Source organism: Daphnia magna, linkage group LG10, assembly GCF_020631705.1.
Source record: "Daphnia magna isolate NIES linkage group LG10, ASM2063170v1.1, whole genome shotgun sequence".
NCBI classification, from domain to species: domain Eukaryota; kingdom Metazoa; phylum Arthropoda; class Branchiopoda; order Diplostraca; family Daphniidae; genus Daphnia; species Daphnia magna.
The window spans coordinates 3,091,019-3,117,143 of NC_059191.1; the positions used below are offsets into that span (position 1 = coordinate 3,091,019).

The window sequence follows — 26,125 nt, forward strand, 5'->3', positions numbered from 1 at the left end:
ATCTGAGCTACATCCCCGAGTACAACGCTCACTGTGGGCTCATCCGGGAATTGAACCCGGGACCTCTCGCACCCTAAGCGAGAATCATACTACTAGACCAATGAGCCGCACACAAACATACCACTTTAACAAATTGGAAGAAGAAAACCCCCAGTCCTGATGAGGCTTGATGAATGTTTCAAACTTTGTAAACTATGCTGAGGTAGTAAGTGAAGGGTCGGTCACTGCCATCGAGTGTACAGTATCCTGCACAAAAATCCGAACACCGATTTAATTTTTTAAAGCCACCTATTGGCGGGGTAGTAGGTTTTTGTTTGTTTTTCTTTAAGGGGGAGGGTAGACGGGGTGATGGACACGACAGGGTAGGGTTGGGTAAGTCTAGAAATTTTAAAAAGGTGCCTTAAGGTATTACGCTTTAAGGCAAGTCACAGGTCGGGACATTTTTGCAACCCCCAGGGTGGTGTGTTTTTTAAAACGACAGTTGGAATAACAGAAGCCATAACTATTTAAATAGTTCACTAATCGGTGAACAACTTGAGTGGGTGAAACGGCTGGAGATGCAGGGTATCGATCCCCGTACTTCTCGCATGCTAAGCGAGCGATCTACAATCTGAGCTACATCCCCGAGTACAACGCTCACTGTGGGATCATCCGGGAATTGAACCCGGGACCTCTCGCACCCTAAGCGAGAATTACTAAATTGTTCGAGGCAGCGCAAAGCGCTGCCGATGGACAATTGGGATTGTAAGAAATAAATAAAGGAAGCCTTATAGCGGTGTTGACCTGCACTCTATTAGCTTATTCAAAGCAAAAACCAATGACAAAGGCCCTCTGCCCCCATAGCCTCAGACCTTTTACCAACAAAGAAAAATAAACAAATAATATTTGGACGCCTCATTTGTTCTGCTCGCGGTTTTCTTGTTGATAATTTCTTCCGCGGCCACGTCCTCTCGACAGCTGCTAGCTGCTGAAAATAAAAAATGGAAAAAGCGGTTAAACGTGGGTATGCGGCTGGGTTGTGGATAGATACCGCTATAAGGCTTCCTTTATTTATTTCTTACAATCCCAATTGTCCATCGGCAGCGCTTTGCGCTGCCTCGAACAATTTAGTAATTGTATTACATAAATTCGTTCGCCTTCTAGCGGTGATTTCAAAGCAACCTAAGGCGGACCAAATAATATTTCACCCCCATTAATCTCCACCGAGCACCGTTGTTCCTGCATCCTTTTGGGGGATGTCTCTCCGATAAAATCTAACGAAAGTTGATTCAGATGCCCAGCTTGCCGTTTTCAATATCGAATCTGTTGGAACACCTTTCTCTGCCGCCTTCGAAGCGGAGGCTCCTCGAGTGGAGTGGGCGGAAAAGATTGACGTGTCCACTCCCGCCAGTTCTAGAACTTTCTTGAGCCATTGCCCGATTGTCGAACCTTTTACCTCCTTATGTGGCTTGACCGAGCCTACAAACAGATTTGCGTTCTCGCCCTGCTTACGTAAAGGGAGTGTTGCTTTAATGTAAGCTTCTGTTGCTGCTACTGGGCAGATGATAGCGTCTTCCAAGCGAACTATATTTCGCGAGAACAGCGGCCCGTTTCTCTGGGATTTCCTCAGCCTAGATAGGCTAAAAAGTAGACCACTATCTGAACAATTTATCGACGACAAATTGATCGCTGCCAACTCTGAAACCCGAAACATCGTCACCAAGGCCAAAAGCATTGCTGTTTTGCGGGATAGTTAGATCAGTGACAGCTTTTCATTGGGAGGAGCTGTCTTAAAGAAAATTAAAACTACATCAACATCCCATGTACCCGCATATTTAGGCTTTGGTGGGTTGGAATTAAATATTCCCTTCATGAGCTTAACTACGGTCGGATGTTTACCTACATCCTGACCGTCCACTTGAGGCAACGTACCTGATAGCATGGACCGATAGACGTTTATGGTACTGTATGCCTTACCCCTGACAAAGGAATCAGATAAAAAGGTAATTACATTGACTACAGAGCTATGCAGGGGATGGTGACCATTCCTATTGCACCAATCTGACCATTGGTTCCAGGCGGCCTCGTAGCCAGCGTGTGTGGCTGGTCGGTTGCCGGCCAGTATAAGATCGATAGCCTGGTCCGGAAATCGTTCGCTTCTGAAGCGATTCCGGATAATCTCCACGCGATTAAGCACAGAGCGTTGGTTGTCAGCAGAGGATGAGTCTCCACGTTCACATCGATCAGTAAATCTTTGCGATAAGGCAGTACCCTCGGGATATCGACTATTGTCTCCAGCAGCAACGGGAACCAAGGTTGGCTGGGCCAATACGGGCAAACTAGCGTCAGCTGGGATTGATCCTGTCTCATTTTCCGGATACAATTCCCTATTAGATTGAATGGAGGGAACGCATAGCCGTTGATGTACTTCCAATTGAGAGAGAAGGCATCTGTCATCCATGCCGCTGGATCGGGGTGCCAGCAGACAAATTCCGGCAACTGGGCGTTCCAAGGCAACGCGAATAGATCTATTTTCGGGTGCCAGCGCTCCCAGATCTTTTGGAAAACCCTGCGGTTCAAATGCCAATCCCCACTGTCCTGGAACGATCTCCTGGACTCCATATCTGCCACAATATTAAGAGCTCCTGGTAGATATTTTGCATCTAACATAATGTTCCTCCTTTCGCTCCATTTGGCGATTTTTAGCGCTATTTCGAGCAGTTGAGGCGACCTTGTGCCTCCGCTTTTATTGATATGAGCTACTGCCGTCGTATTATCAATATTTAGCCTGATGGAGCAATTCCGTGAAGCGTTTGCGAAATATTGCAGTGCTAAAAATGCCGCCAACAGCTCTAGCTCATTGATATGGCGCCCCACGTCATAACTGGACCATTTCCCTCCTGTGCTACAATTGCTGTCCGTCGCACCCCAACCGGTCATGGAAGCGTCGGAAAAAAGCACTAAATCTGGGTCCGATGTTAAAAAGGATTTGCCCATCGACTGATCCAGCTGTCTAATCCACCAGTCCAAATCCTCCCTAGCCTCATCTGAAAGGATGGTTTTTACTCCTAAATTTCCTTCCGCTGACTTTGTATGACTAATATACAAATTCTGAATATTCCTTAAATTGGCTTGGGCAAACGGGACTGCCGCTGTAGCCCAATTGAAATTCCCCAATAACGAGGCCAGATCCCAAAGCGCCACCTCACGACTGGCCAGGAGTTTTTTACATGTCCTCAACAACGCTTCTTTTTTCGCTTCGGTCAGGGCCAAAGTTAAATGCGCTGTATCCAACATCAGTCCCAGAAATTCTAATCGCTGGGTGGGGTCTGCCTCTGATTTTTTATCATTAATTAAAAAACCCACCTCCTCTAGCGTTGATCTGACTAACGCGACCTCCCTGGCCAATCCTTCTGGACACGAATTCATGATGAGAATATCATCCAAATAAATAACCAATCTGATGCCCCTTTTCCTCAAGAAGGACACAATGGGTTTGAGCAGCTTAGTGAATATTCGCGGTGCGGAGGACAAACCAAAGGGCAAACATGTGAATTGAAAAATCTTCCCTTTCCATGTAAATTGGACAAAGCGACGGTGTGACGGGTGCAAAGGCACTGTTAAATATGCATCGGAGAGGTCTAGTTTAGCTAACCAGTCATTCGCCCGCACAATGCTTTTAACTGTCGGCAGGCCCTCCATTTTAAAGTGGTTGTACACGACAAATTTATTAAGAGCCTTTAGATTAACCACCGGGCGAAAACCTCCCGATTTCTTTGGAATTGTAAAGATGCTACTAATAAACCCTATTTCTTGAGTTTCCTCAATAGCTTTTTTCCCCAAAAGAGCGTCGATTTCGGATTCGATAATTTCTAGTTGCAAGTCACCTGTCACTTTATTGGGAGGGGGGGGAAATTGTATAGGCCTAGACAAAAATTCAATTTGAAGGCCAAACGACACGATGCTTAACACCCATGGATCCTTTGAGAATCGGTTCCAAGCCAACGCATACGCACCCAACCTCCCCCCTACTGGAATGGGCGTTTTATCGACTAAAGAAATATTTGAAGGAATGGTGACATACCCATTGTTCTGATTCGAATATCCTTGATTCTTGCCGTAACCTTTGTCGAACTGGTTGCGGGATGGGTGACGATCCTTTCTCTGATCGAGCCGCCTTCCTCTCGAATCGCGCCTATGGCGACTGGTGGACGATCCGTTGTTTCTGCCCGCTGCGTTAAGTTTAGCTTCATCATCTGCCGTTCTCACCATGGCCTTTAAAAAATGGCGTCCAAACAGATGGTTGGACTCTGAAAATTCAAAATTATCTTGGTCTTCCAGGAGCGACTCCATCTTGGGATCTGTTTGACGCAGGATGTTTCGACGTCTTGATTTCGTTATGTCGTTGAAAGCTACTCCCCATAACTGCAGAGCTGTCTCCAGCGCCTCGATACACTCCGGGTCCTCCAGACGAGAACCAAGAAATAGTAGGGGTCTACCGATGTCCAGTATCTTGAACTGAAGCGCCAAGAGAGCCTTTTCTCGTTGATCAATGTTAACTTTCGACGCTGATGAGCTCTTCAGAGACGACAGCCGTCGAAAAAAGGTATCGTCCAAAGCGGGGCAGTTTAACGAGTATTTAGATGGAACAGATAAATCATACTTGTTTCGCAGAAGCTTAACTTTTGCCAGTTGTAAACCTCTCGCCATCACTAATTTAGCCAGCTTAGCTTGAGAACGGAGTACCTTACAGGAAGTAACCGTAGGAGGTTTCTCCGCATCCTTCTTCTTCTTCTTTCGCGATCTCTTCTTTTCGTTCGAACCTTTTCTCCCGTCGCCGTCTGTCTTCTTCTTCTTTGGTGATGGGCTGTGAGACTCATCAGATGACGACGAGGAAGATGATGAAAGGGATGATGAAGAAGACGAGGAGCTGCTGCTACTACTTGACGAAGAACTCGATCTTCTTTTCTTATGCGAAACACTGTCCTTGCTGTTCACTAAATTTTCCTCCTGATTGAGGCCTAAGTCTATTTCGGTATCGTCTGATGGGCGCGAAGCGCCTTGCGAATCGTCTAAGTCAGCGCCCGAAAGAGACATCTTAATGGTATAAGAGCTTAAAAAGGTCTGAGGCTATGGGGGCAGAGGGCCTTTGTCATTGGTTTTTGCTTTGAATAAGCTAATAGAGTGCAGGTCAACACCGCTAGAAGGCGAACGAATTTATGTAATACAATCATACTACTAGACCAATGAGCCGCACACAAACATACCACTTTAACAAATTGGAAGAAGAAAACCCCCAGTCCTGATGAGGCTTGATGAATGTTTCAAACTTTGTAAACTATGCTGAGGTAGTAAGTGAAGGGTCGGTCACGGCCATCGAGTTTACAGTATCCTGCACAAAAATCCGAACACCGATTTAATTTTTTAAAGCCACCTATTGGCGGGGTAGTAGGTTTTTGTTTGTTTTTCTTTAAGGGGGAGGGTAGACGGGGTGATGGACACGACAGGGTAGGGTTGGGTAAGTCTAGAAATTTTAAAAAGGTGCCTTAAGGTATTACGCTTTAAGGCAAGTTACAGGTCGGGACATTTTTGCAACCCCCAGGGTGGTGTGTTTTTTAAAACGACAGTTGGAAATTTAGGGCTTGGGCTTGGTAATGTTGCTTACCGAAACAATTTAGCTTATGTTCCAGCTGCCCGTAAAAATTTACGTCGCTGTCAATGGCGTAGGTGTAGCGTTTCTGATTGTGATGCTGGAGATCGGTGTTCGATTCCAGATGAGGTGATGAGTTAATATGGTTAACTTATATATAAAACAAATTTTCATCCAGCAATATGTGCTTTTTTTGTTTATTATTATTAAAAATAATAATCTCCTTCGTTCTAGAGAAATTAATATTCCCAGCAAATTCGAATGATGAATATTATAACGATACCAAATATTTTGCAATTCCTTATTGGAAATCGAACACTGATCTACGGCGTCGCAATCAGAGGCTCTACACATATGCCATCGGTATCGACATAATTATGCACAGGCAGCTATCTAATTTATTTGGGTAAGGAGTATTACACAGCCTAAGTCCAACATTTCAAAATGTCGTTTAAAAAAACACACCACCCTGGGGGTTGCAAAAATGTCCCGACCTGTTACTTGCCTTAAAGCGTAATACCTTAAGGCATAAAAAAAATGTCTAGACTTACCCAACCCTGCCCTATGTGTCCATCACCCCGTCTACCCTCCCTCTTAAAGAAAAACAAACAAAAAACCCTTTACCCCGCCAATAGGTGGCTTTAAAAAATGAAATCGGTGTTCGGATTTTTGTGCAGGATACTGTACACAAAACCTACTCATGCTGGAGGAAATAGATTAAAGAAAGGGGTGTGACAACAAAGACAATTATTTGACAGCGGTAAACGAGCGAAAAGAACAAAGTTATGACACAAAAACAACAAGCCCGAGGCATGGTGATTTGCAAAAATGGTTGGGAGCTCCGGAAAAACACATGTCAGCAAGAATCGCACTACTAGACCAATAAGGTTACAAAAATTTAACATCAACTAACCTAGAGTGACAACCGCCAGTCCTGGAAAGACTTGGTTGATGTTTGCAAGTTTCTAAACTAAGCCGAAGTGATGGTTATTGGAATCAGGTGTGACAAAAACTTTATCATTTTGCTGGATTCCACACGGCCTGAGTGTTAACGTAATGTGCCGAAATAGCTCAGTTGGGAGAGCGTTAGACTGAAGATCTAAAGGTCCCTGGTTCGATCCCGGGTTTCGGCAACCAACGGCTGATAACATCCCATATGGTCTAGTTGCTAGGATACCTGGCTTTCACCCAGGAGGCTCGGGTTCGATTCCTGGTATGGGAACAGTTAGAATTGTTCATTGTTACAATGTCATATTTTTGTTGCTTGTGTAACGAAACGCCAAGCGAAGCCCCTTCTTGCCCCTTTTATTTTTGCTTAATTAAACTAAGACCTTATTTCTTAAACTCTCCTTAACTTAATACCCCACTAGTTGACCTAGTTATTAGACTTTCTAGAAAATATAACAAGCGGAGAGAACAAGTCTCGGCACGCCCGTTATAAATAGAAACTTTTATGATTTGTCCAAAGCCGCCCAAAACAGCCTTAACCTGCCGTAGCTAAAAATAGATATATTTTTGTCTGTTGGGAATTGCCCGAAACGGCCCGAAACTGCCCGGCCTATTTTTAACAATCGTCCAAATTCGCCCGATACCGCTTGAATTTGTCCGCCTATACCTCTTCGTGACGTCCAAATTCGCCTGATACTGCCCGATTTTGTCCGCCTATACCTTAACATTTTCCCGTATGTCCCCCACGGGATGATGACTAACATATAAAAAGCCACCGTAAACTCCCAAAAGGCAGTCAGATCTACTCTGCCTGCTCCGTGTGCCAACTTAGGCCTCTGCAGCTCTCCCGCCGAGCCCGCTACCGTAACTCTTGCAAGCCGCAGAATAAGTACCCTTTAAGTAATCACTAAGTAGCTGATTGACTATTACTTTATTACGTCTATGCCTTGAAGTTAGTACCCATTGGTAACCTTAAAGTGTCATGAGTCTTCTTCCCTCAATTTACGAGCTTGTTTAATTATTCTACGGCTACCTGTCGCAAATGGGTTTATAATACACGGCTTTTTATTTATTGCGTGCGTGTTGTTTTATGCTTGCTAAGTATACAAGACATTGTGAGTAAAGACGCCGCATTAAATTAAACTTTTCCGTATTGGAGACAACATGACAACGTCGTGTACTCCTTTACATCTGGTGGCACCGGTTTTCGAACTCACTTACAGTGTCGTTGTGTACTGGTGTTAAGCCTAAGACAAGACGTACCTTTTTTTTGGTTTTTCAACAGCCAACTAAGACTGAAAATATGTCTATCGAGTCAATGGAAATATTACCAATCTCAGCTAATAATGCTGAACATGACTTCTTGTTGTCCGAAAGGAAAACAGGCTTTCAAAAAAGGCCAACTCATTTTACTATGAACAATGTATCCTTGACCCAAGTGGATAGACCTAAGACTCTTTTATCTGACACGCAGTCAAACCTAACTAGAATAACCAAAACGTCGTTTATAAAAAGAATTGCTATTTTTTTACGTCTAGAAAATCAACCAAACAAATTAAGTTACCAACAAGTAGCAACGTTTCTTTTCATAAATTCGAACCCTTAACGGAAGGACAAAGTTCCGTCAATCTTTTCCCCCAAAGTAGCATTGCTTCATAATTAAGTAGCTTAAACGTAAAATCGAAAATTGACCAAGTAACAATTCAGAGCAATGATAAGCCGAATGGAGATGTCATTAACAACGAAAACCTGTCTATCACATCCCACAATATTCTAACAGACAACACAATAAAAAATTTAGATATTGCAAACAGGCAGATTGGCATAACCACAAGAGAAAGTGTAATTTCAAAGAATCCCAGTTATTCCTCTTTAGCGTCAGATTCGTTTTCCGATGTTGTCGACCAGACCATAGAATGTTTTCCGATTCTACAATCGACTAATAATACTCTTCAATCCTACAGTTTCTATCACGCCCCAAATTCTGTCTCTGAGACAACCGAGTATACTATGCACGAAACAAAACAATTTACAAATTTGAACAATAAAATAGACAGATTAATAGACCGCATGGAAAATCTAGACAGCTTGATACAGTCTAACCTCTGGCAAGAAAACGGGACGGTTCTCCCACCAAAGGGAAGGCACAATTATGCGTCAAACCAATCAAAACAAATTAATTTTTCAAAGCCCTCCTCCTCAAAAATTTTCACTACACAAAAAAAAGCCTACGGCTACCGACAGATACACGTAAAGCCTTTCAGAAAGACTAACCGAAACAACTCAGGTCAAGATAGTTTTAGACAAAACAATGGGTTTATGCAGTCTGCCATAGGGTGTGCAAATTGCGGCCTTGCAAACCACAACATCGAAATGTGTTTTCAATATTCAAGAAACAATAAAGTACGGGAAAAACCACCTTCTTGTTATTTTTGTCAACAAGTAGGACATAAAGCAAATTCGTGCCGAGGTAGAGACAGTCTGATTAGGTCTAACGTATCTACCCTTTACTAAACCAGAAAAACAAGTAGTACTAGCTGTAAAATAGGGTTAGTTTAAACAAATCAAAAATTAATAATAAAAATTTTAAAAAATGGATTCCAAGAAAGTTAAATCAGTCGCAAAAAAAAATCATTTATTTAAATAATAAAAATAATAATAATACAGCATCAAATTCACAAGTAGCTCAAAGAACTCTATGGAAAACTAAGGTATACTTCAATCAAAGCAACATTAGATCCTGGTGACGAGAAAAACCGTTACACAAAAATATTTGTAATGCAAACAAAAAGTGTCGGAACATCGATAAGATGGCTTTGAGTCCAACACAGAAATTATATGAGGAAAACGATAAGAAAATATTACCTCGAATAATTTCCCTTGCCGTTTCTTACTTCGCTGCGGGCTGCGAAACGACGGCTAATACAGTCACTATCGCAGTTAAAAGGGTATTTTATATCTCAAAGAACTGTCAGGTAGTATATACCACAATCTGGGAGCAAGGTGATAGTTTAGTCACCGGCTCTCATTTTCTATTATTTCCGATATGGATTTACCGGAAGGCGTGGAAGTTATTCGATACTGCCGCAGCCAGAAGACTCTACCCATAGATATCTTTAATGAAAGCGCGTCGGAACATTAATGACAATTGCACTGAGTCCAACGTAGATTTTTATAAGTCTAGATCTTCTTAAGTTGTAGAGGCCACAATAAAGGAGCAGGGTGATAAATTAGGCACTAGCTCTCTCTTTTTATTCTCCCGGAGTATGGATTTACCCGAGGGAATATATATAAGCAATTTCCTAAACGCTACGAACAAAAACAGAAAATATCAGATTGTTGTAGAAAACAATTATAATATGGCACACACTCTACCGAGAGATAGTCCCCTTGGTGGATTAGAATTCTCTTGTCAGCTGATAGGCTTAGTATCTAAAAGTCAAGAGATGGTTTCCATGAAGTAAATGTCAGAAATCGAGTTTAAATCAGAAACAGAAGAAAGACTAATATAAAACGAGCACAACATGGTTTAGTGGGTACGTCTCCCAGGTTTTCTCAAATGGATGAGGTTGCAATACAAGAGCAAGGTGATAGTGTAGTCATCACCTCACTTTTTTATATCTTCCCAGAGTGAGGATTTGCCCTAGGGTATACGATACGTAATTCTTTGGTGCTACAAACAATAAACGAAAAATATATTTCTTTTTGCGGAAAAAAGAAATCGCTCGGACTCGTGTGAATTAGTTTGACTCAGGAAAACCGATTATCTTGTCAACTGGCAGGCAAAGTATCTCCAGGTCAAGAATTCGTTTCCCTGAAGGAAATTTAGAAATTAATTTTTTAAACAGAAACGAAAGAAAACGGCTAGAATAAAATAAAAAAAAACACAAATATTTTGCTTCCAAACAAAACTATTAAAATATTGCGACAGAATCTAGATTGGGACACTCGAAAAAAAAAGTAATTAGAAAAAAAAGAAAAAAAAAATACGAATTGAAATAAAAAGTAGACTTCTATCGACACCGAAAAGAAACAATCTTTTCAACTTTGACCTTATTACACGGGCCAAGGCCAGTAAGAATTGAAACGATGGGTTAAAGAAATGTTGCATTCAAATGCAATGGGATCCCGCTGGATGGACATAGTAAATTTAGTTGTTAAAACAGAGAGCTTTGTTTCGAAGCAATCAAAGGAAGCTCAATAATTTTTACGAAAAGAGTTTCATTTCCACAATAAAAAATCGATGGAACTTTGGACAAGCTTTACGGAAAAACGTATTATAACGTTTGATCTTGCCACAAGCACTAGAAAATTCAAACTTGAAGAATCATCTAAAGCCCAACCTTGACTAGAGGAAAGAAAAAATGTTGGAATTGGCTAAAAATACAATTCATTTGTGAACTATCCCAAAAGATCAATGAGTCACATTCGAAGAGTTGTCTGGAAAAAAAATAGAAACAATCATACACATGCACAAAATGAGACAGAGCAAAGACAAAAAATAATAATAAGGAAAAAAAAATAAAACTAAAACTGAAACAAAAAACAAATCAAAGCAAAAGAAACAGAACAATGCAAAAAAAAGAAACAAAACAAAATCAATGAGGATAAACAAAGCCAAAAAAAAACACAAAAAAAACACAAAAAACAAACAGACAAAAAAAAAATCAAAAAAAAAATAAAAAAATAAAAAATAATAATAATAATAATACTAATACCATGATAGATAGTTACAAAAGAAACCGATGGAACCCAATCTAAAAGTAAAAGTATAACTGGTGTGTTGTTTTCGGGGGCCACCCTACTAATGCTGCATAAGCTCCCAAAAGTCCGTATCGGCCATCATATAGGATGCGCCCGATAAACGCGGATGAAACTTGCAATAAAATTATAGTTGATACGCGAACTCTAAGCTCGTCTACCGTTTTCCCCATCTCCTTGCTCTATATCACCCTTGCTCATTCTGCCCTTACCCAACTTCCATCCCGTAAATATTTTTGCCGTACACATATCTCGGGGAAACGCCCCAGGCAACCATATGGTGCGCCCTCTATGATATTTTCACCCCTTTTATTCATATAGACATATAGCACTCCCCTTGTATTCCTTTTTCCCACTCCTAGGGTAAACGAAAAATAAACCTGCAATATTTCCATAATAACCCTCCGTGACACGACTGTCAAGTAGACTGTTCCCCACCCCTTCATACCATAAAATGCTTCCGATAAAAACGGATAAGGCTCCAACAGCTATACGATTCAATAGGCTACATTTTCAGCCATCCGATACTATAACCCGCCCAACCCCACTCCTTACCCTTCTGCACGCTCCTGCAATAGTGAATCGCTTTTCTTCGCGTAAACCACCCGATAAACGAACTCCCACCACAACCACCTCCCTCCCCCCCACAATTTAGGATGTCGGGAATAAAACCGGATACAAACAGCGTATGCAAGCGTACGTTGCGGCAGTCCATTTCGCCATCTCTCACTTCTCCCTCCATCTTCATCTTACTCACTTTCCCCCATTGCCCCCCTCCCCGCGACAACGCCCTGTTTCCCCCTGTAACTTCCCTTACCCAAACATCAACCCCTAATACTAATAATCCCATGTAAGATAGGATGTTTAAGATATAGATAGATAAAAATATTCAACCACTCAGCGGCATAGCAACGTATACGGCCCCATATGCTCTGTTTACCCCATTGTTCTCCATGTATGTGTCCAACCCAACCTGATAAGTATTATGCCGACCCGCGCTACTCCTACTACTCTCCTCGACAAACGCATTCCAGATCACGACATGCGACTGCAACAAGCCAAGCAGAGTCGGACTCCTCCAATTTTCCGATGGCTCCTGCGAACCTGCCACATGCAATTCGAATAAAAAAGTCGACTATCGAGTCATGACCGACAAAAAGGCAGCTTTTAACTTCCCGGGATACATCTGTGGTAGATGGAAATCAATTAAGCATATCACGATCAATTTCGTAGGACAAGTTATTACCGTTCCGGAACGCATCGCCATGGAAACGACGGCGGTAGAGTGTGATATAATGAGACAATCGAGGCGATGCAACGAGAGCCCAATGATGAAATCAGAAAACAAATGGATATTTAACCAAGAACCGGAGGACTTCGGTTATTGGCTAAGAACCACCACTGTGGTTACAGTCAACTGTATGTTAGAAGAAGTCGTCCTTTCCCGAATTGACGAAGGAGACATGATAAACACGCCACTAGGAAAAACCAACGTATCCCATGGATCTCTATCCCATAACCATCTAACATTATTTTGGATCGACACCTACGGAAAACCAACTGATATCGCAATCCGACAATTAGAGAAAGGCGTGGGATTCTGGTACGAATCTTCAACGAACGGGACTTGGATCCTACAAGACGACTCCAAACAGTTGGACTTTCACGTACGGTTGACGTCACGCTGCCAAACCGTGAAATGCGACAAAAAAAATAGACAGTTGGACTGTGATCGGAGGCAGCCATTTGTTCTTCATTAAATACCCATTGGGATCGTCCGCAGTTACCGTATCATCCGTCATCAAGGATATTGTGACAAAAAGAAATGACCCTTTAGATATCAACATCCGACAAAACGCAAGAATCCAGTATTTGGAGGACGCCGCCATCCGTCACGAAAATGAACTTATCCGCGTCATCCAGAGCATGCAGTGTGACCAACGACGTGCTAAACACGCACAAGCCATGTCAACTGCCCAATACAATGGATGGCTGGCAGCCGCACAGCTGGGTCTTCGGCAATGCATCAAACTGATCGCCACCGGAAACATCGTCTCAGCCCTACAATGCACCCCTACAACAGTAAATTTCACGACGGATACAACCACTTGTGGACCTCAACCGCGGTTCAACAATTTCACCATTGGCCGGTCCAGTTGGGAACTCACTGCTTTTACGCCATGCTACTGGGCTGGAGGTATCGTGAATTTTAACGACAAACCTCACGCCTATCGCAATAACACGTGGCAACCGGTCGAAGCATCCGTCGTCATCCCACAGCGTGATTTGGCTGACGCTTTCCGATATCAAGACGTCAACTTCTTCGAATATCAACATCAAACCAATCCCGCTTATACGGAAGTCCTCATTAGCCCAATGGATATAATGGCCGATATCACAGCCTCCATGAACGAACACTCCCTGACTGTCCCCAATCAAATTACAGGGACATCGGCTATCGTCGTATCCGCAGCCGAGAAAGCAGGTCTCGGAACCTTTACCAATTGGTTCGAGAATTTTAAAGTCTACTCATTCATCATCCTGCTCATCGCTATTTTCCTACTGATCGCTCGTGCTTGTTACGCCCTCGGATTTTGTGGTTTGATATGGAAATGTTGCTGTAAACCCCCACGTCCTCCTTCTACGGCGGTTTACCAGCCGAGAAGCAGCTGACCCACAGGTCCCTGAATTTTCTTTTGGATTGCGGGACGCAATCTAGTATGACGGGGAGTGATGTAACGAAACGCCAAGCGAAGCCCCTTCTTGCCCCTTTTATTTTTGCTTAATTAAACTAAGACCTTATTTCTTAAACTCTCCTTAACTTAATACCCCACTAGTTGACCTAGTTATTAGACTTTCTAGAAAATATAACAAGCGGAGAGAACAAGTCTCGGCACGCCCGTTATAAATAGAAACTTTTATGATTTGTCCAAAGCTTCCCAAAACGGCCTTAACCTGCCGTAGCTAAAAATAGATATATTTTTGTCTGTTGGGAATTGCCCGAAACGGCCCGAAACTGCCCGGCCTATTTTTAACAATCGTCCAAATTCGCCCGATACCGCTTGAATTTGTCCGCCTATACCTCTTCGTGACGTCCAAATTCGCCCGATACCGCCCGATTTTGTCCGCCTATACCTTAACATTGTCCCGTATGTCCCCCACGGGATGATGACTAACATATAAAAAGCCACCGTAAACTCCCAAAAGGCAGTCAGATCTACTCTGTCTGCTCCGTGTGCCAACTTAGGACACTTCAGCTCTCCCGCCGAGCCCGCTACCGTAACTCTTGCAAACCGCAGAATAAGTACCCTTTAAGTAATCACTAAGTAGCTGATTGACTATTACTTTATTACGTCTATGCCCTGAAGTTAGTACCCATTGGTAACCTTAAAGTGTCATGAGTCTTCTTCCCTCAATTTACGAGCTTGTTTAATTATTCTACGGCAACCTGTCGCAAATGGGTTTATAATACACGGCTTTTTATTTATTGCGTGCGTGTTGTTTTATGCTTGCTAAGTATACAAGACATTGTGAGTAAAGACGCCGCATTAAATTAAACTTTTCCGTATTGGAGACAACATGACAACGTCGTGTACTCCTTTACACTTGGTTGAATCAAAAATAGAAAAATTCTCTGCTTTGGCAAGTTATCGATAATCAGTCATCGGTGTACAGTCTTAGACGGAGATTTGACGAAAAATTGCCGTCACTGTTTGAGTTTCAGTTTGAGAACACTTTTGCGGGTTTGTTGCAGCCAGAAGCCATAACTATTTAAATAGTTCACTAATGGGTGAACAACTTTAGTGGGTGAAACGGCTGGAGATGCAGGGTATCGATCCCCGTACTTCTCGCATGCTAAGCGAGCGCTCTACCATCTGAGCTACATCCCCGAGTTCAACGCTCACTGTGGGCTCATCCGGGAATTGAACCCGGGACCTCTCGCACCCTAAGCGAGAATCATACTACTAGACCAATGAGCCGCACACAAACATACCACTTTAACAAATTGGAAGAAGAAAACCCCCAGTCTTGATGAGGCTTGATGAATGTTTCAAACTTTGTAAACTATGCTGAGGTAGTAAGTGAAGGGTCGGTCACTGCCATCGAGTGTACACAAAACCTATCCATGCTGGAGGAAATAGATTAAAGAAAGGGGTGTGACAACAAAGACAATTATTTGACAGCGGTAAACGAGCGAAAAGAACAAAGTTATGACACAAAAACAACAAGCCCGAGGCATGGTAAAAAAAAAAAGGCCAAAAAAAAAAAAAAAAAAAAAAAAAAAAAAAAAAAAAAAAAAAAAAAAAAAAAAAAAAAAAAAAAAAAAAAAGGAGGAAAAACCCCAATTCGGGAAAAATTTGGTTTATTTTTGAAGTTTCTAAACTAAGCCGAAGTGATGGTTATTGGAATCAGGTGTGACAAAAACTTTATCATTTTGCTGGATTCCACACGGCCTGAGTGTTAACGTAATGTGCCGAAATAGCTCAGTTGGGAGAGCGTTAGACTGAAGATCTAAAGGTCCCTGGTTCGATTCCGGGTTTCGGCAACCAACGGCTGATAACATCCCATATGGTCTAGTGGCTAGTTAATGGAGTGGTTTCCGGAAGAGGAATAAACATGCATGAGGTAGGTGCATTTTAAAATATTACTAGAATTACATAAATATAATATGTGGGAAAGAATCTACTATTCTACTGGGTAGGAAGTTTCTACGGGAAAAGGGGGGATATCCTCAGCTTCGGGGTTTGGTGCACCATGATGGAAATGGGCACACACCATTTCCATTGATCCCTGGATCGCTGCCAATCGGGCCTTGAATCGGAAGGCACCCCAGGATCTTCTTCGTTCCTGGGGTACCATGATCCAAGAGACCCGACAACCAGGGGGAGAATCCTCCCATGCGAAGAATATTTATCATATTTTCGCTGGTAGGCATTCTCCATACTCCCTGGTTGGTCATAGCAGACCACGACGTCGACCATCACCCGGGAACAGGATAGTTGAAATTCAACATCCGGTCTTAACCTTTGCCCGGGGATGGCATTGTTGATCGTGACGTCGTGTCCCTGCTTGACTAGCAGCGACTCCAAGAGATCTTGGATGGTGTTGTGCCTCTTGGTGGCGAGCTGGAGACCTTCTTCACAGTGGTTAAGCACATGAAATTCGGTCTCGTTTTCCTTTCCGCATCGGCGGCAACTCGTATCTTGCTCCTGTGAGCAAAACCACGAGTGCCCCCGAAGAGGAAGGATGTCGAGCCGGGCTCTGTGAAGATATCTCCAGTCTCGGAAGGAGAGGGGCGTACGGCAGGATACCAGGCGAGCCATGTCTTTCGACTTGTCTTCCAGGGAGAGGCCAGTGGCAACTACTCCCTGGTGGCTCTTGTCGGAAATTAGGTTCCTGGTATAGCGCTGCCGAGCTACTTTCCGAAGTCCGCGGACTGCCTTGACTGGGCTTACGGAGACGTCATGGGCGACAATTCTTATATTTTCATCGCCGGATACATCAATCCGCACTCCCAGTCGTTTGGCAGCTTGGCGGGCAAGAGTCCAAAGATTGGACCCTGCCTCCGCGTACCTCAGTCTGTAGAGCCCCCCATCCACGGATCCCGAAAGATATTCCCCAACTGGCAACACTCCTGGATGCTCGTTTCTGAACCCTCGCCGGATGGTTTCATGGAGCTGCTCTCGACATATGTTCCTCACTGTAGGGTCTCTACAAGTGAGGAGCTGAGCAAACCCTGACGATGGTCCAGATATCGGCATCATCAGTGAGGCGGCATGTTCCTAGGCCCCCAACCCGCCGGTCCGCGTAGAAAAACGGGACCGTTGCGTGATTGGGAAGGTTGCAAATAAGGCCTAAGAACTTCCAACACTCAGTGTCCAGTTGGGTGAGGCAGTCTTTCAGGACCCGACCCGAAGCGAGGTGATGGGAAAGGGAAGGTAGAAGGTGGCTACGGAAAATCTCAAGTTTTTGCCATGGTGCGAGGTGGGAGGCGGCAATCTTGTCAAGGTTAGGGATAAGGTCAGTGGGAGGACGAAACCGCAATTTCCCGCCGATCGGTGTACCAAGATATGTCTCTTGGTCGTCTGGTCCCAAGCACCGAATGGGTTGAGTACCGATTCGGCACAGAGCCTCAGACGGCTTGCCTTTGTCAATGACCAAGTAAGCACACTTCCCGGCGTTGAATTGCAGCCCTAAGGTATCAGCGGTGAGGGATAAAATGTCTAAAATATTTTGGAGCTCGTCAGGAGAATTTGTAACAACGGCAATGTCGTCAGCATATGCCGTGGTCTTGACGAGCGAGCCAAATAATAAAAATCCGGGGTTGATATTGGACTTTCCGGCCCTGACGAGGGGCTCGGCAGCCAGATTAAAAATAGGGGCGCTAAGAGCGTCACCCTGACGAACACCTGCTGTTGGGGAAATACGAACAGATTCTTTCTGAACGGCAAAATCCATCCGATTCCCCGAGTAAATGTCCGCCAGGATGCGCCGGAGGTCGTCTGGTATCGGAAGAGAAGCAAACAGCTCTCCAAGAACGGCGTGAGAAACAGAACCAAACGCATTGCACATGTCTAGCCATGCTATAGACACATGCCTACGTTTGGTCCTTGTCTCCTCGACAACGGTCTGCAAGAGCTGTGTGTGCTCCTGGATACCATGGACCCCCGGGGAGAAACCCTTTTGCTCGGGGAGATAACCAGCCAAGATCTGAGGCGACCTCTGTGAGTCTCTGGCTGATTACTCCCGAGAACAGTTTGTAGATGGTCGGAAGAAGGGAAATTGGCCTAAAGTTGGAATAATCGCTAGTGTCCCCTTTCTTAAAGATGGGGACTGTTCGCGATATTTTCCAACAGTTAGGAATTCCAATCTTCCAAACTATTCTACAAACTGTTTCCAGCAAGATGCAGTCGGGGTCGAGGGCTCTTAGATGTCGATATTCTAGGCCATCGACCCCTGGTGATGTATTTGTAGCCCGGCGAAGTTAGGCTCAAGCTGTTTTTGGCTAGGCGCACGATTGAGGAAGTCCATCTGGTCCCTTGATGGATAGGACCAGTCGCAGGTGTCGTAGAGTACCCTCGCACTCTGTCACTGCTGCGAAGGTAGACTCGAGCGGTGGTAAGTCCTCTCGAGGTATTCCTCCGCAGCTTCAACACTGCCATCGTACGAGGGTGAACGATCTCCGAGCACCTCTCGAACGGCTCTTCTTGGGTAGATATTGAAAAGCCGTTGAATCTTCCTCGCTTCGTAGGCCTTGAGCTTGATCTGTCGCCGGGATCTCTGCATCTGCCGGTTTTGGTTTCTTTTTCTACCATTAGGGTTTCCTCAGGGTTTTTCAGGGCTAGGGTCTTCTAAAATCTGTGCTTTGGGGAGCCAGTCAGCAGTGCAACGTTCGAGGACGCCTTCAAGATCAAGAAGAGTCTCGCAGCTCAGAAAAGCAGGTACCCAGAGACAAGCGAAATCGCCGCCTCTTTGGCTTTGCTCTTCTGAGCTGTCTTGGCTGCATCCTCGAACATTTTGCTGACTGGGGGAAAAGGGTTGGGTCTCTTGAAGGGGATCGGGTTGTGGCCTTTCCGGAGCTACAGGTGGTGGATAAGAAATTTCTTGTAGAGGGAGTTCGTAGAGCCAACTAAAATTTTGTGTATTAAAAGATGCGGTGAACTCCCTCTCAAGAATTAAAATGGGGCTTTGGGTAAAATTTGCTGGAGATTGGGCATTACCAGGCCCCTCCTCTTCGATCGCCGGCATTCCCATCACGGATAACTCTTGACGCTCATCTTCTGTGACAGCGATCTCCTCTTGGAAGGTCGCTACCACAGAAGAATCCCGAACAGAGGTATCCGCGTTGAAAAACCGTGGCGACCGGATGGAGGGTGATTGCTGTGGTGCTGAGTGCAATCTCTGGTAATGCCCTTTTAGTGTAGGACCATGTCCAGCAAATCCACACACTCCGCATTCCCAATATTTAACTAGTCGGAGTGTGTGGGCTGTCTCTAGGTGTCTGTGGATACTACCCATGGCTCTGGTGTTAGTTGCCAAGGTAGTCCGCTCACACCTAGGACACTTCGTGGGTTTCCCAGGGTATTTTAAAATTATTTTGTCCCCTTCAATTCTGGAAGGGGAAAACGTGGGGAGAGAAGAGTGAGCGTGATTAGGAGACCCCTGCGAACCATCCATTGCAGATGCAATGGTTAGTTCGAGGGATTGGCGGAGAATACTGGAGGAAAGGGACTCAGTACAAGGTCTTGCATGTCTGCCGGCTGAAATAAACGAATTAAATTCCTTTTTACAGCCATGGCAGACATACTGGGTGGTGTACTGAACCCCTCTCCTAGAATGTCTTTCTTTTATGTGTGTCTCCGCCAATTGTCTCTTGCGATCCCCAGACCAGGGACCGCTACCTCGCTCACCTTGACAGGATTTCTCCCCACATTTTAAAATGTTTGGCAGAGGAACTGGGATTTTAATGATTTTTTTTTTTGGTTTTTTTTTTTTTTTAAAATTTTTTTAAAGTTTCCCCCCCTTTTTTTTTTTTCCCTGGGCCCACTTACAAAAAAAAGTGTAAAACAGAAATTCTTAGGAAGTAAAAACAAAAAATGAAAAAATAAATAAAATTAAAAAAAAAAAAAAAAAAAAAAAAAAAAAAAAAAAAAAAAAAAAAAAAAAAATATTTTTATTTTTTTTTTTTTTTAAAAAAAAAAAAAAAAAAAAAAAAGGGAAAGGGGAAAAAAATTTAAAAGAACGGAAAATGAGATGAAAAATGAATATAAATAAACAAGTAGAATGGAATATTAAAATTAAAGAAAAATATAGTATTGAATAAAAAGCAAAATATTTGTTTTTGTAAAAACAGAAGAGTTTCTCGGATGAAGTTAGATAAAAGAGAAGAACAATATAACGAGCTAAAACATAACATCAATAAAACCCAGAGCCCTTTGAAAACACATCTGCTCTCGACAAAGTCTAGCAGAAGACCCATGGCTAGTGATACCTGGCTAGGATACATGGCTTTCACCCAGGAGGCTCGGGTTCGATTCCCGGTATGGGAACAGTTTGAATTGTTCATTGTTACAATGTCATATTTTTGTTGCTTGGTTGAATCAAAAATAGAAAAATTCTCTGCTTTGGCAAGTTATCGATAATCAGTCATAAATGTACAGTCTTAGACGGATATTTGACGAAAAATTGCCGTCACTGTTTGAGTTTCAGTTTGAGAACACTTTTGCGGCTTTGTTGCAGCCAGAAGCCATAACTATTTAAATAGTTCACTAATGGGTGAACAACTTGAGTGGGTGAAACGGCTGGAGATGCAGGGTATCGATCCCCGTACTTCTCGCATGCTAAGCGAGCGCTCTACCATCTGAGCTACATCCCCGAGTACAACGCTCACTGTGGGCTCATCCGGGAATTGAACCCGGGACCTCTCGCACCCTAAGCGAGAATCATACTACTAGACCAATGAGCCGCACACAAACATACCACTTTAACAAATTGGAAGAAGAAAACCCCCAGTCCTGATGAGGCTTGATGAATGTTTCAAACTTTGTAAACTATGCTGAGGTAGTAAGTGAAGGGTCGGTCACTGCCATCGAGTGTACACAAAACCTACCCATGCTGGAGGAAATAGATTAAAGAAAGGGGTGTGACAACAAAGACAATTATTTGACAGCGGTAAACGAGCGAAAAGAACAAAGTTATGACACAAAAACAACAAGCCCGAGGCATGGTGATTTGCAAAAATGGTTGGGAGCTCCGGAAAAACACATGTCAGCAAGAATCGCACTACTAGACCAATAAGGTTACAAAAATTTAACATCAACTAACCTAGAGTGACAACCGCCAGTCCTGGAAAGACTTGGTTGATGTTTGCAAGTTTGTAAACTAAGCCGAAGTGATGGTTTTTGGAATCAGGTATGACAAAAACTTTATCATTTTGCTGGATTCCACACGGCCTGAGTGTTAATGTAATGTGCCGAAATAGCTCAGTTGGGAGAGCGTTAGACTGAAGATCTAAAGGTCCCTGGTTCGATCCCGGGTTTCGGCAACCAACGGCTGATAACATCCCATATGGTCTAGTGGCTAGTTTATAGAGGGGTTTCCGGAAGGGGAATAAACATGTATGAGGTAGGTGCATTTTAAAATATTACAAAAATTACATAAATAAAATATGAAGGAAAGAATCTACTAATCTACTGGGTAGGGAGTTTCTACGGGAAAAGGGGGGATATCCTCAGCTTCGGGGTTTGGTGCACCATGATGGAAATGGGCACACACCATATCCATTGATCCCTGGATCGCTGCCAATCGGGCCTTGAATCGGAAGGCTTCCCAGGATCTTCCGTTGATTCCGAGAATCGAACGGATTTCGTCGTTCCTGGGGTACCATGATTCAAGAGACCCGACAACCAGGGGGAGAATCCTCCCATGCAAAGAATATTTATCATATTTCCGCTGGTAGGCATTCTCCATACTCCCTGGTTGGTCATAGCAGACCACGACGTCAACCATCACCCGGGAACCGGATAGTTGAAATTCAACATCCGGTCTTAACCTTTGCCCGGGGATGGCATTGTTGATCGTGACGTCATGTCCCTGCTTGACTAGCAGCGATTCCAAGAGATCTTGGATGGTGTTGTGCCTCTTGGTGGCGAGCTGGAGACCTTCTTCACAGTGGTTAAGCACATGAAACCCGGTCTCGTTTTCCTTTCCGCATCGGCGGCAACTCGTATCTTGCTCCTGTGAGCAAAACCACGAGTGCCCCCGAAGAGGAAGGATGTCGAGCCGGGCCCTGTGAAGATATCTCCAGTCGCGGAAGGAGAGGGGCGTACGGCAGGATACCAGGCGAGCCATGTCTTTCGACTTGTCTTCCAGGGAGAGGCCAGTGGCAACTACTCCCTGGTGGCTCTTGTCGGAAATTAGGTCCCTGGTATAGCGCTGCCGAGCTACTTTCCGAAGTCCGCGGACTGCCTTGACTGGGCTTACGGAGACGTCATCGGCGACAATTCTTAGATTTTCGTCGCCGGATACATCAATCCGCACTCCCAGTCGTTTGGAAGCTTGGCGGGCAAGAGTCCAAAGATTGGACCCTGCCTCCGCGTACCTCAGTCTGTAGAGCCCCCCATTCACGGATCCCGAAAGACATTCCCCAACTGGCAACACTCCTGGATGCTCGTTTCTGAATCCTCGCCGGATGGTGTCATGGAGCTGCTCTCGGCATATGTTCCTCACTGTAGGGTCTCTACAAGTGAGGAGCTGAGCAGCCCTGGCGATGGTCCAGACATCGGCATCATCAGTGAGGCGGCATGTTCCTAGGCCCCAAACCCGCCGGTCCGCGTAGAAAAACGGGACCGTTGCGTGATTGGGAAGGTTGCAAATAAGGCCTAGAAACTTCCTACACTCAGTGTCCAGTTGGGTAAAACAGTCTTTCAGGACCCGACCCGAAGCGAGGTGATGGGAAAGGGAGGGAAGAAGGTGGCTACGGAAGATTTCAAGTTTTTGCCATGGTGCGAGGTGGGAGGAGGCAATCTTGTCGAGGTTAGGGATAAGGTCAGTTGGTGGTCGGAACCGCAATTTTCCTCCGATCGGTGTACCGAGATATGTTTCTTGGTCGTCTGGACCCAAGCACCGAATTAATTGATCACCAATTCGGCACTGGGCGTCAGACGGCTTGCCTTTGTCGAAGACCAGGCAAGCACACTTCCCGGCATTAAATTGCAGCCCCAAGGTGTTTGCGGTGAGGGTAAAAACGTTTAAAATGTTTTGGAGCTCGGAGGGAGAATTTGTAACCACGGCAATGTCGTCAGCATATGCCGTGGTTTTCACGAGCGAGCCAAATATTAAAAATCCGGGGTTAATATTGGACTTTCCGGCCCTGACGAGGGGCTCGGAAGCCAGGTTAAAAATAGGGGAACTAAGAGCGTCACCCTGGCGAACACCTGCTGTCGGGAAAATGCGGATGGATTCTTTCCCAACGGCAAAATCCATCCGATTTTCCGAATATATGTCCACCAGGATGCGCCGGAGGTCCTCTGGTATTGGAAGTGATGTGAACAGCTCATTCAGAACGGCGTGAGGCACAGATCCAAACGCGTTGCACATGTCCAGCCATGCTATAGACATGTGCTTTCGTTTGGTCTTTGTCTCCTCGACAACCATCTGTAAGAGCTGTGTATGTTCCTGAATACCATGGACCCCCGGGAGGAAACCCTTTTGCTCGGGATATAACCAGCCAAGGTCTGAAGCGACTTGTGTTATTCTTTGGCTGATCACTCCCGAGAACAGTTTGTAAATGGTAGGAAGAAGAGATATTGGTCTAAAGTTGGAATAGTCGCTAGTGTCCCCTTTCTTGAAAATGGGGACAGTTCTCGATGTCTTCCAACAATTAGGAACCCCTATCTTCCAAACCATTTTACAAACTGTTTCCAGCAGAATGCAGTTGGGGTCGATGGCTCTAAGATGACGGTATTCTAGGCCATCAACCCCTGGTGATGTGTTGGTAGCCCGGCGAAGCTTAGCTTCAAGCTCTTGTTGGGTTGGCGCACGATTAAGGAAGTTCATCTGGTCTTCTGAAGGTTGGGACCAGTCGCAGGTGTCGTAGAGTTCCCTCGCACTTTGGCACTGCTGCGGAGATGGTCTCAATCGGTTGTAAGTCCTCTTGAGATATTCCTCCGCAGCTTGTACAGTACCATCGTAACTGCTGCAAGACCGTCGGTAAACGGTCTTCGAGCACCTGTCGAACGGCTCTTCTTGGGTAAATGTTGAAGAGCCGCTGAATCTTCCTCGCCTCGTACGCCTTTTGCTTGATATGTCGCCGGGCCTTCTGCATCTGCCGGTTTTGGATTCTTTTTCTTTTGTCAGGGTTTCCTCGGGGTTGTTCAGGGCTAGGGTCTTGTAAAATTTGTGCTTTAGGGAGCCAGTCAGCTGTGCAACGTTCGAGGACATCGTCTAGGTCATGTAGAGTCTCACAGCTCAAGAAGGCAGGAACCCAGAGACTGACAAAATCGTCGTCTCTTTGGCTCTGCTCTTCTGAGCTGTTATGACTACGTCCTCGATTGCTTTGCTGACTGGGGACAAAGGTTAAGGTCTCGGGGTTAGGTGAAGGGTCTAAAATCTCTTGTAATAAAATTGTGGGGCTAGTATTTTCTTGTGGGGGGAGTTCATAAAGCCAACTAAAATTTTGTGTATTAAAAGAGGAGGCGAACTCCCTCCCAAGATCTAAAATAGGGCTAGCGGTAAAATTTGCTGGGGATAGGACATTACCAGGGGATTCCTCGATCGCTGGGATTTCCACCACGGATAGCTCATCACGCTCGTCTTCTGTTGCAGTAACATCCTCTAGAGAGATCACTGCAGCAGAAGAGTCACGGTTGGAGCCATCCATACTGGATATCCCAGCAAATCGGATGGAGGGTGATGGGTTGTTATTAGAATGTAACCTTTGGTAATGTCCTTTTAGCGTAGGGCCATCTCCAGCAAATCCACACACTCCGCATTCCCAATATTTAACTAGTCGGAGTGTGTGGGCTGTCTCTAGGTGTCTGTGGATACTACCCATGGCTCTGGTGTTAGTTGCCAAGGTAGTCCACTCACACCTAGGACACTTCGTGGGTTTACCAGGGTATTTTAAAATTATTTTGTCCCCTTCAATTCTGGAAGGGGAAAACGTGGGGAGAGAAGAGTGAGCGGGATTAAGAGACCCCTGCGAACCATCCATTGCAGATGCAATGGTTAGTTCGAGGGATTGGCGGAGAATACTGGAGGAAAGGGACTCAGTACAAGGTCTTGCATGTCTGCCGGCTTAAATAAACGAATTAAATTCCTTTTTACAGCCAAGGCAGACATACTGGGTGGTGTACTGAACCCCTCTCCTAGAATGTCTTTCTTTTATGTGTGTCTCCGCCAATTGTCTCTTGCGATCCCCAGACCAGGGACCGCTACCTCGCTCACATTGACAGGATTTCTCCCCACATTTTAAAATAATTGGCAGAGGAACTGGGATTTTAATGATTGTCCCATGGAGTCTTACTCTAGTAGCATTTCTACTAGATGCTCCTACCTCTGCCATTGCTACCCTGGGCCCACTTACATATAAAAGAATAAAACAGTAATTCTTATTGACTAAAAACAAACAAATAAAGAAAAAATCGGTAAAATATTGTTAGAAAAATTTTAAAAAAACCATTAAACATCTGAAGAGAAAATTCTAAAAAAATATAGAAAGAAAGGAATTTAGAAATTTAAGAAAGAAAGAAAAAAAATAGCAAAATAGATGTTTTAAGTACTAAAAATTAAAAATTAAATAATTTTGTAAAGAATAAAAAAAAATAGAAACCGAAGAAATTGTGGAATAAAAAATTTAGTGAAGAATAAAGAAAAAATTTTAAAAACAAAGAAATTGTGGAATAAAAAAATTAATGAAGAATTAAAAAAAAAATAATAATTTAAAAACCGAAGAAAGTGTGAAATCAAATGAAAAAAAATTCATGGATAAAAAGAATAAATAAATAAATTCTATAGTGTACTAAAATTAAAGAAAGATATGCATTAAAATTCAATATTTGTTTTGGTTAAAGCATAATAAAATTTTTTTTAAAGGGTTTTTTGGATGTCAATGGATAAAATGTAAAAATAATACAAGGAGCTAAAACATTTCATCAATGAAAACGGGAGCTATTTAAAAACACGTCTGCTCTACACGAAGTCTAGCAGAGGAAAAAAAAAAAAAAGGCCGCGCGACTTAAGTGTCCGCGATGCCTCAAATACAAACGGCTATTTAAAAAATAAAGG

At 43.9% G+C, this 26,125-nt stretch overlaps 2 protein-coding genes and 7 non-coding genes across 9 annotated transcripts; 5 read left to right on the forward strand and 4 right to left on the reverse strand.

Moving 5' to 3' along the window:
- Positions 1-35: 35 nt before the first annotated feature.
- On the reverse strand, positions 36-107 carry Trnap-agg. Its single transcript has one exon. It is a non-coding gene; the product is annotated as a tRNA-Pro (tRNA).
- A 1,888-nt stretch (positions 108-1,995) lies between these two features.
- Positions 1,996-5,110, reverse strand: LOC123466559. The gene has a single exon (XM_045179947.1). It carries the CDS (start codon positions 5,074-5,076, stop codon positions 1,996-1,998), a length of 3,081 nt encoding a protein of 1,026 aa, XP_045035882.1. The 5' UTR covers positions 5,077-5,110.
- Positions 5,111-6,689: 1,579 nt separating this feature from the next.
- Positions 6,690-6,762, forward strand: Trnaf-gaa. The gene has a single exon. It is a non-coding gene; the product is annotated as a tRNA-Phe (tRNA).
- A 17-nt stretch (positions 6,763-6,779) lies between these two features.
- Positions 6,780-6,851, forward strand: Trnae-uuc. Its single transcript has one exon. It is a non-coding gene; the product is annotated as a tRNA-Glu (tRNA).
- Positions 6,852-12,472: 5,621 nt separating this feature from the next.
- LOC123476935 lies at positions 12,473-14,011 on the forward strand. Its single transcript, XM_045179948.1, is given in 2 exon segments — positions 12,473-13,044; positions 13,046-14,011. Coding segments are annotated over 2 exon segments (1,527 nt in total). The 5' UTR covers positions 12,473-12,483.
- A 1,235-nt stretch (positions 14,012-15,246) lies between these two features.
- Trnap-agg lies at positions 15,247-15,318 on the reverse strand. Its single transcript has one exon. It is a non-coding gene; the product is annotated as a tRNA-Pro (tRNA).
- A 493-nt stretch (positions 15,319-15,811) lies between these two features.
- Trnaf-gaa lies at positions 15,812-15,884 on the forward strand. Its single transcript has one exon. It is a non-coding gene; the product is annotated as a tRNA-Phe (tRNA).
- Positions 15,885-20,732: 4,848 nt separating this feature from the next.
- On the reverse strand, positions 20,733-20,804 carry Trnap-agg. Its single transcript has one exon. It is a non-coding gene; the product is annotated as a tRNA-Pro (tRNA).
- Positions 20,805-21,310: 506 nt separating this feature from the next.
- Positions 21,311-21,383, forward strand: Trnaf-gaa. The gene has a single exon. It is a non-coding gene; the product is annotated as a tRNA-Phe (tRNA).
- The last annotated feature ends 4,742 nt before the right edge of the window (positions 21,384-26,125 follow it).

Excerpts from the sequence above, each read along its gene's own strand:
- LOC123466559 (XM_045179947.1), bottom strand. The coding sequence starts at position 5,076 with ATGTCTCTTTCGGGCGCTGACTTAGACGATTCGCAAGGCGCTTCGCGC.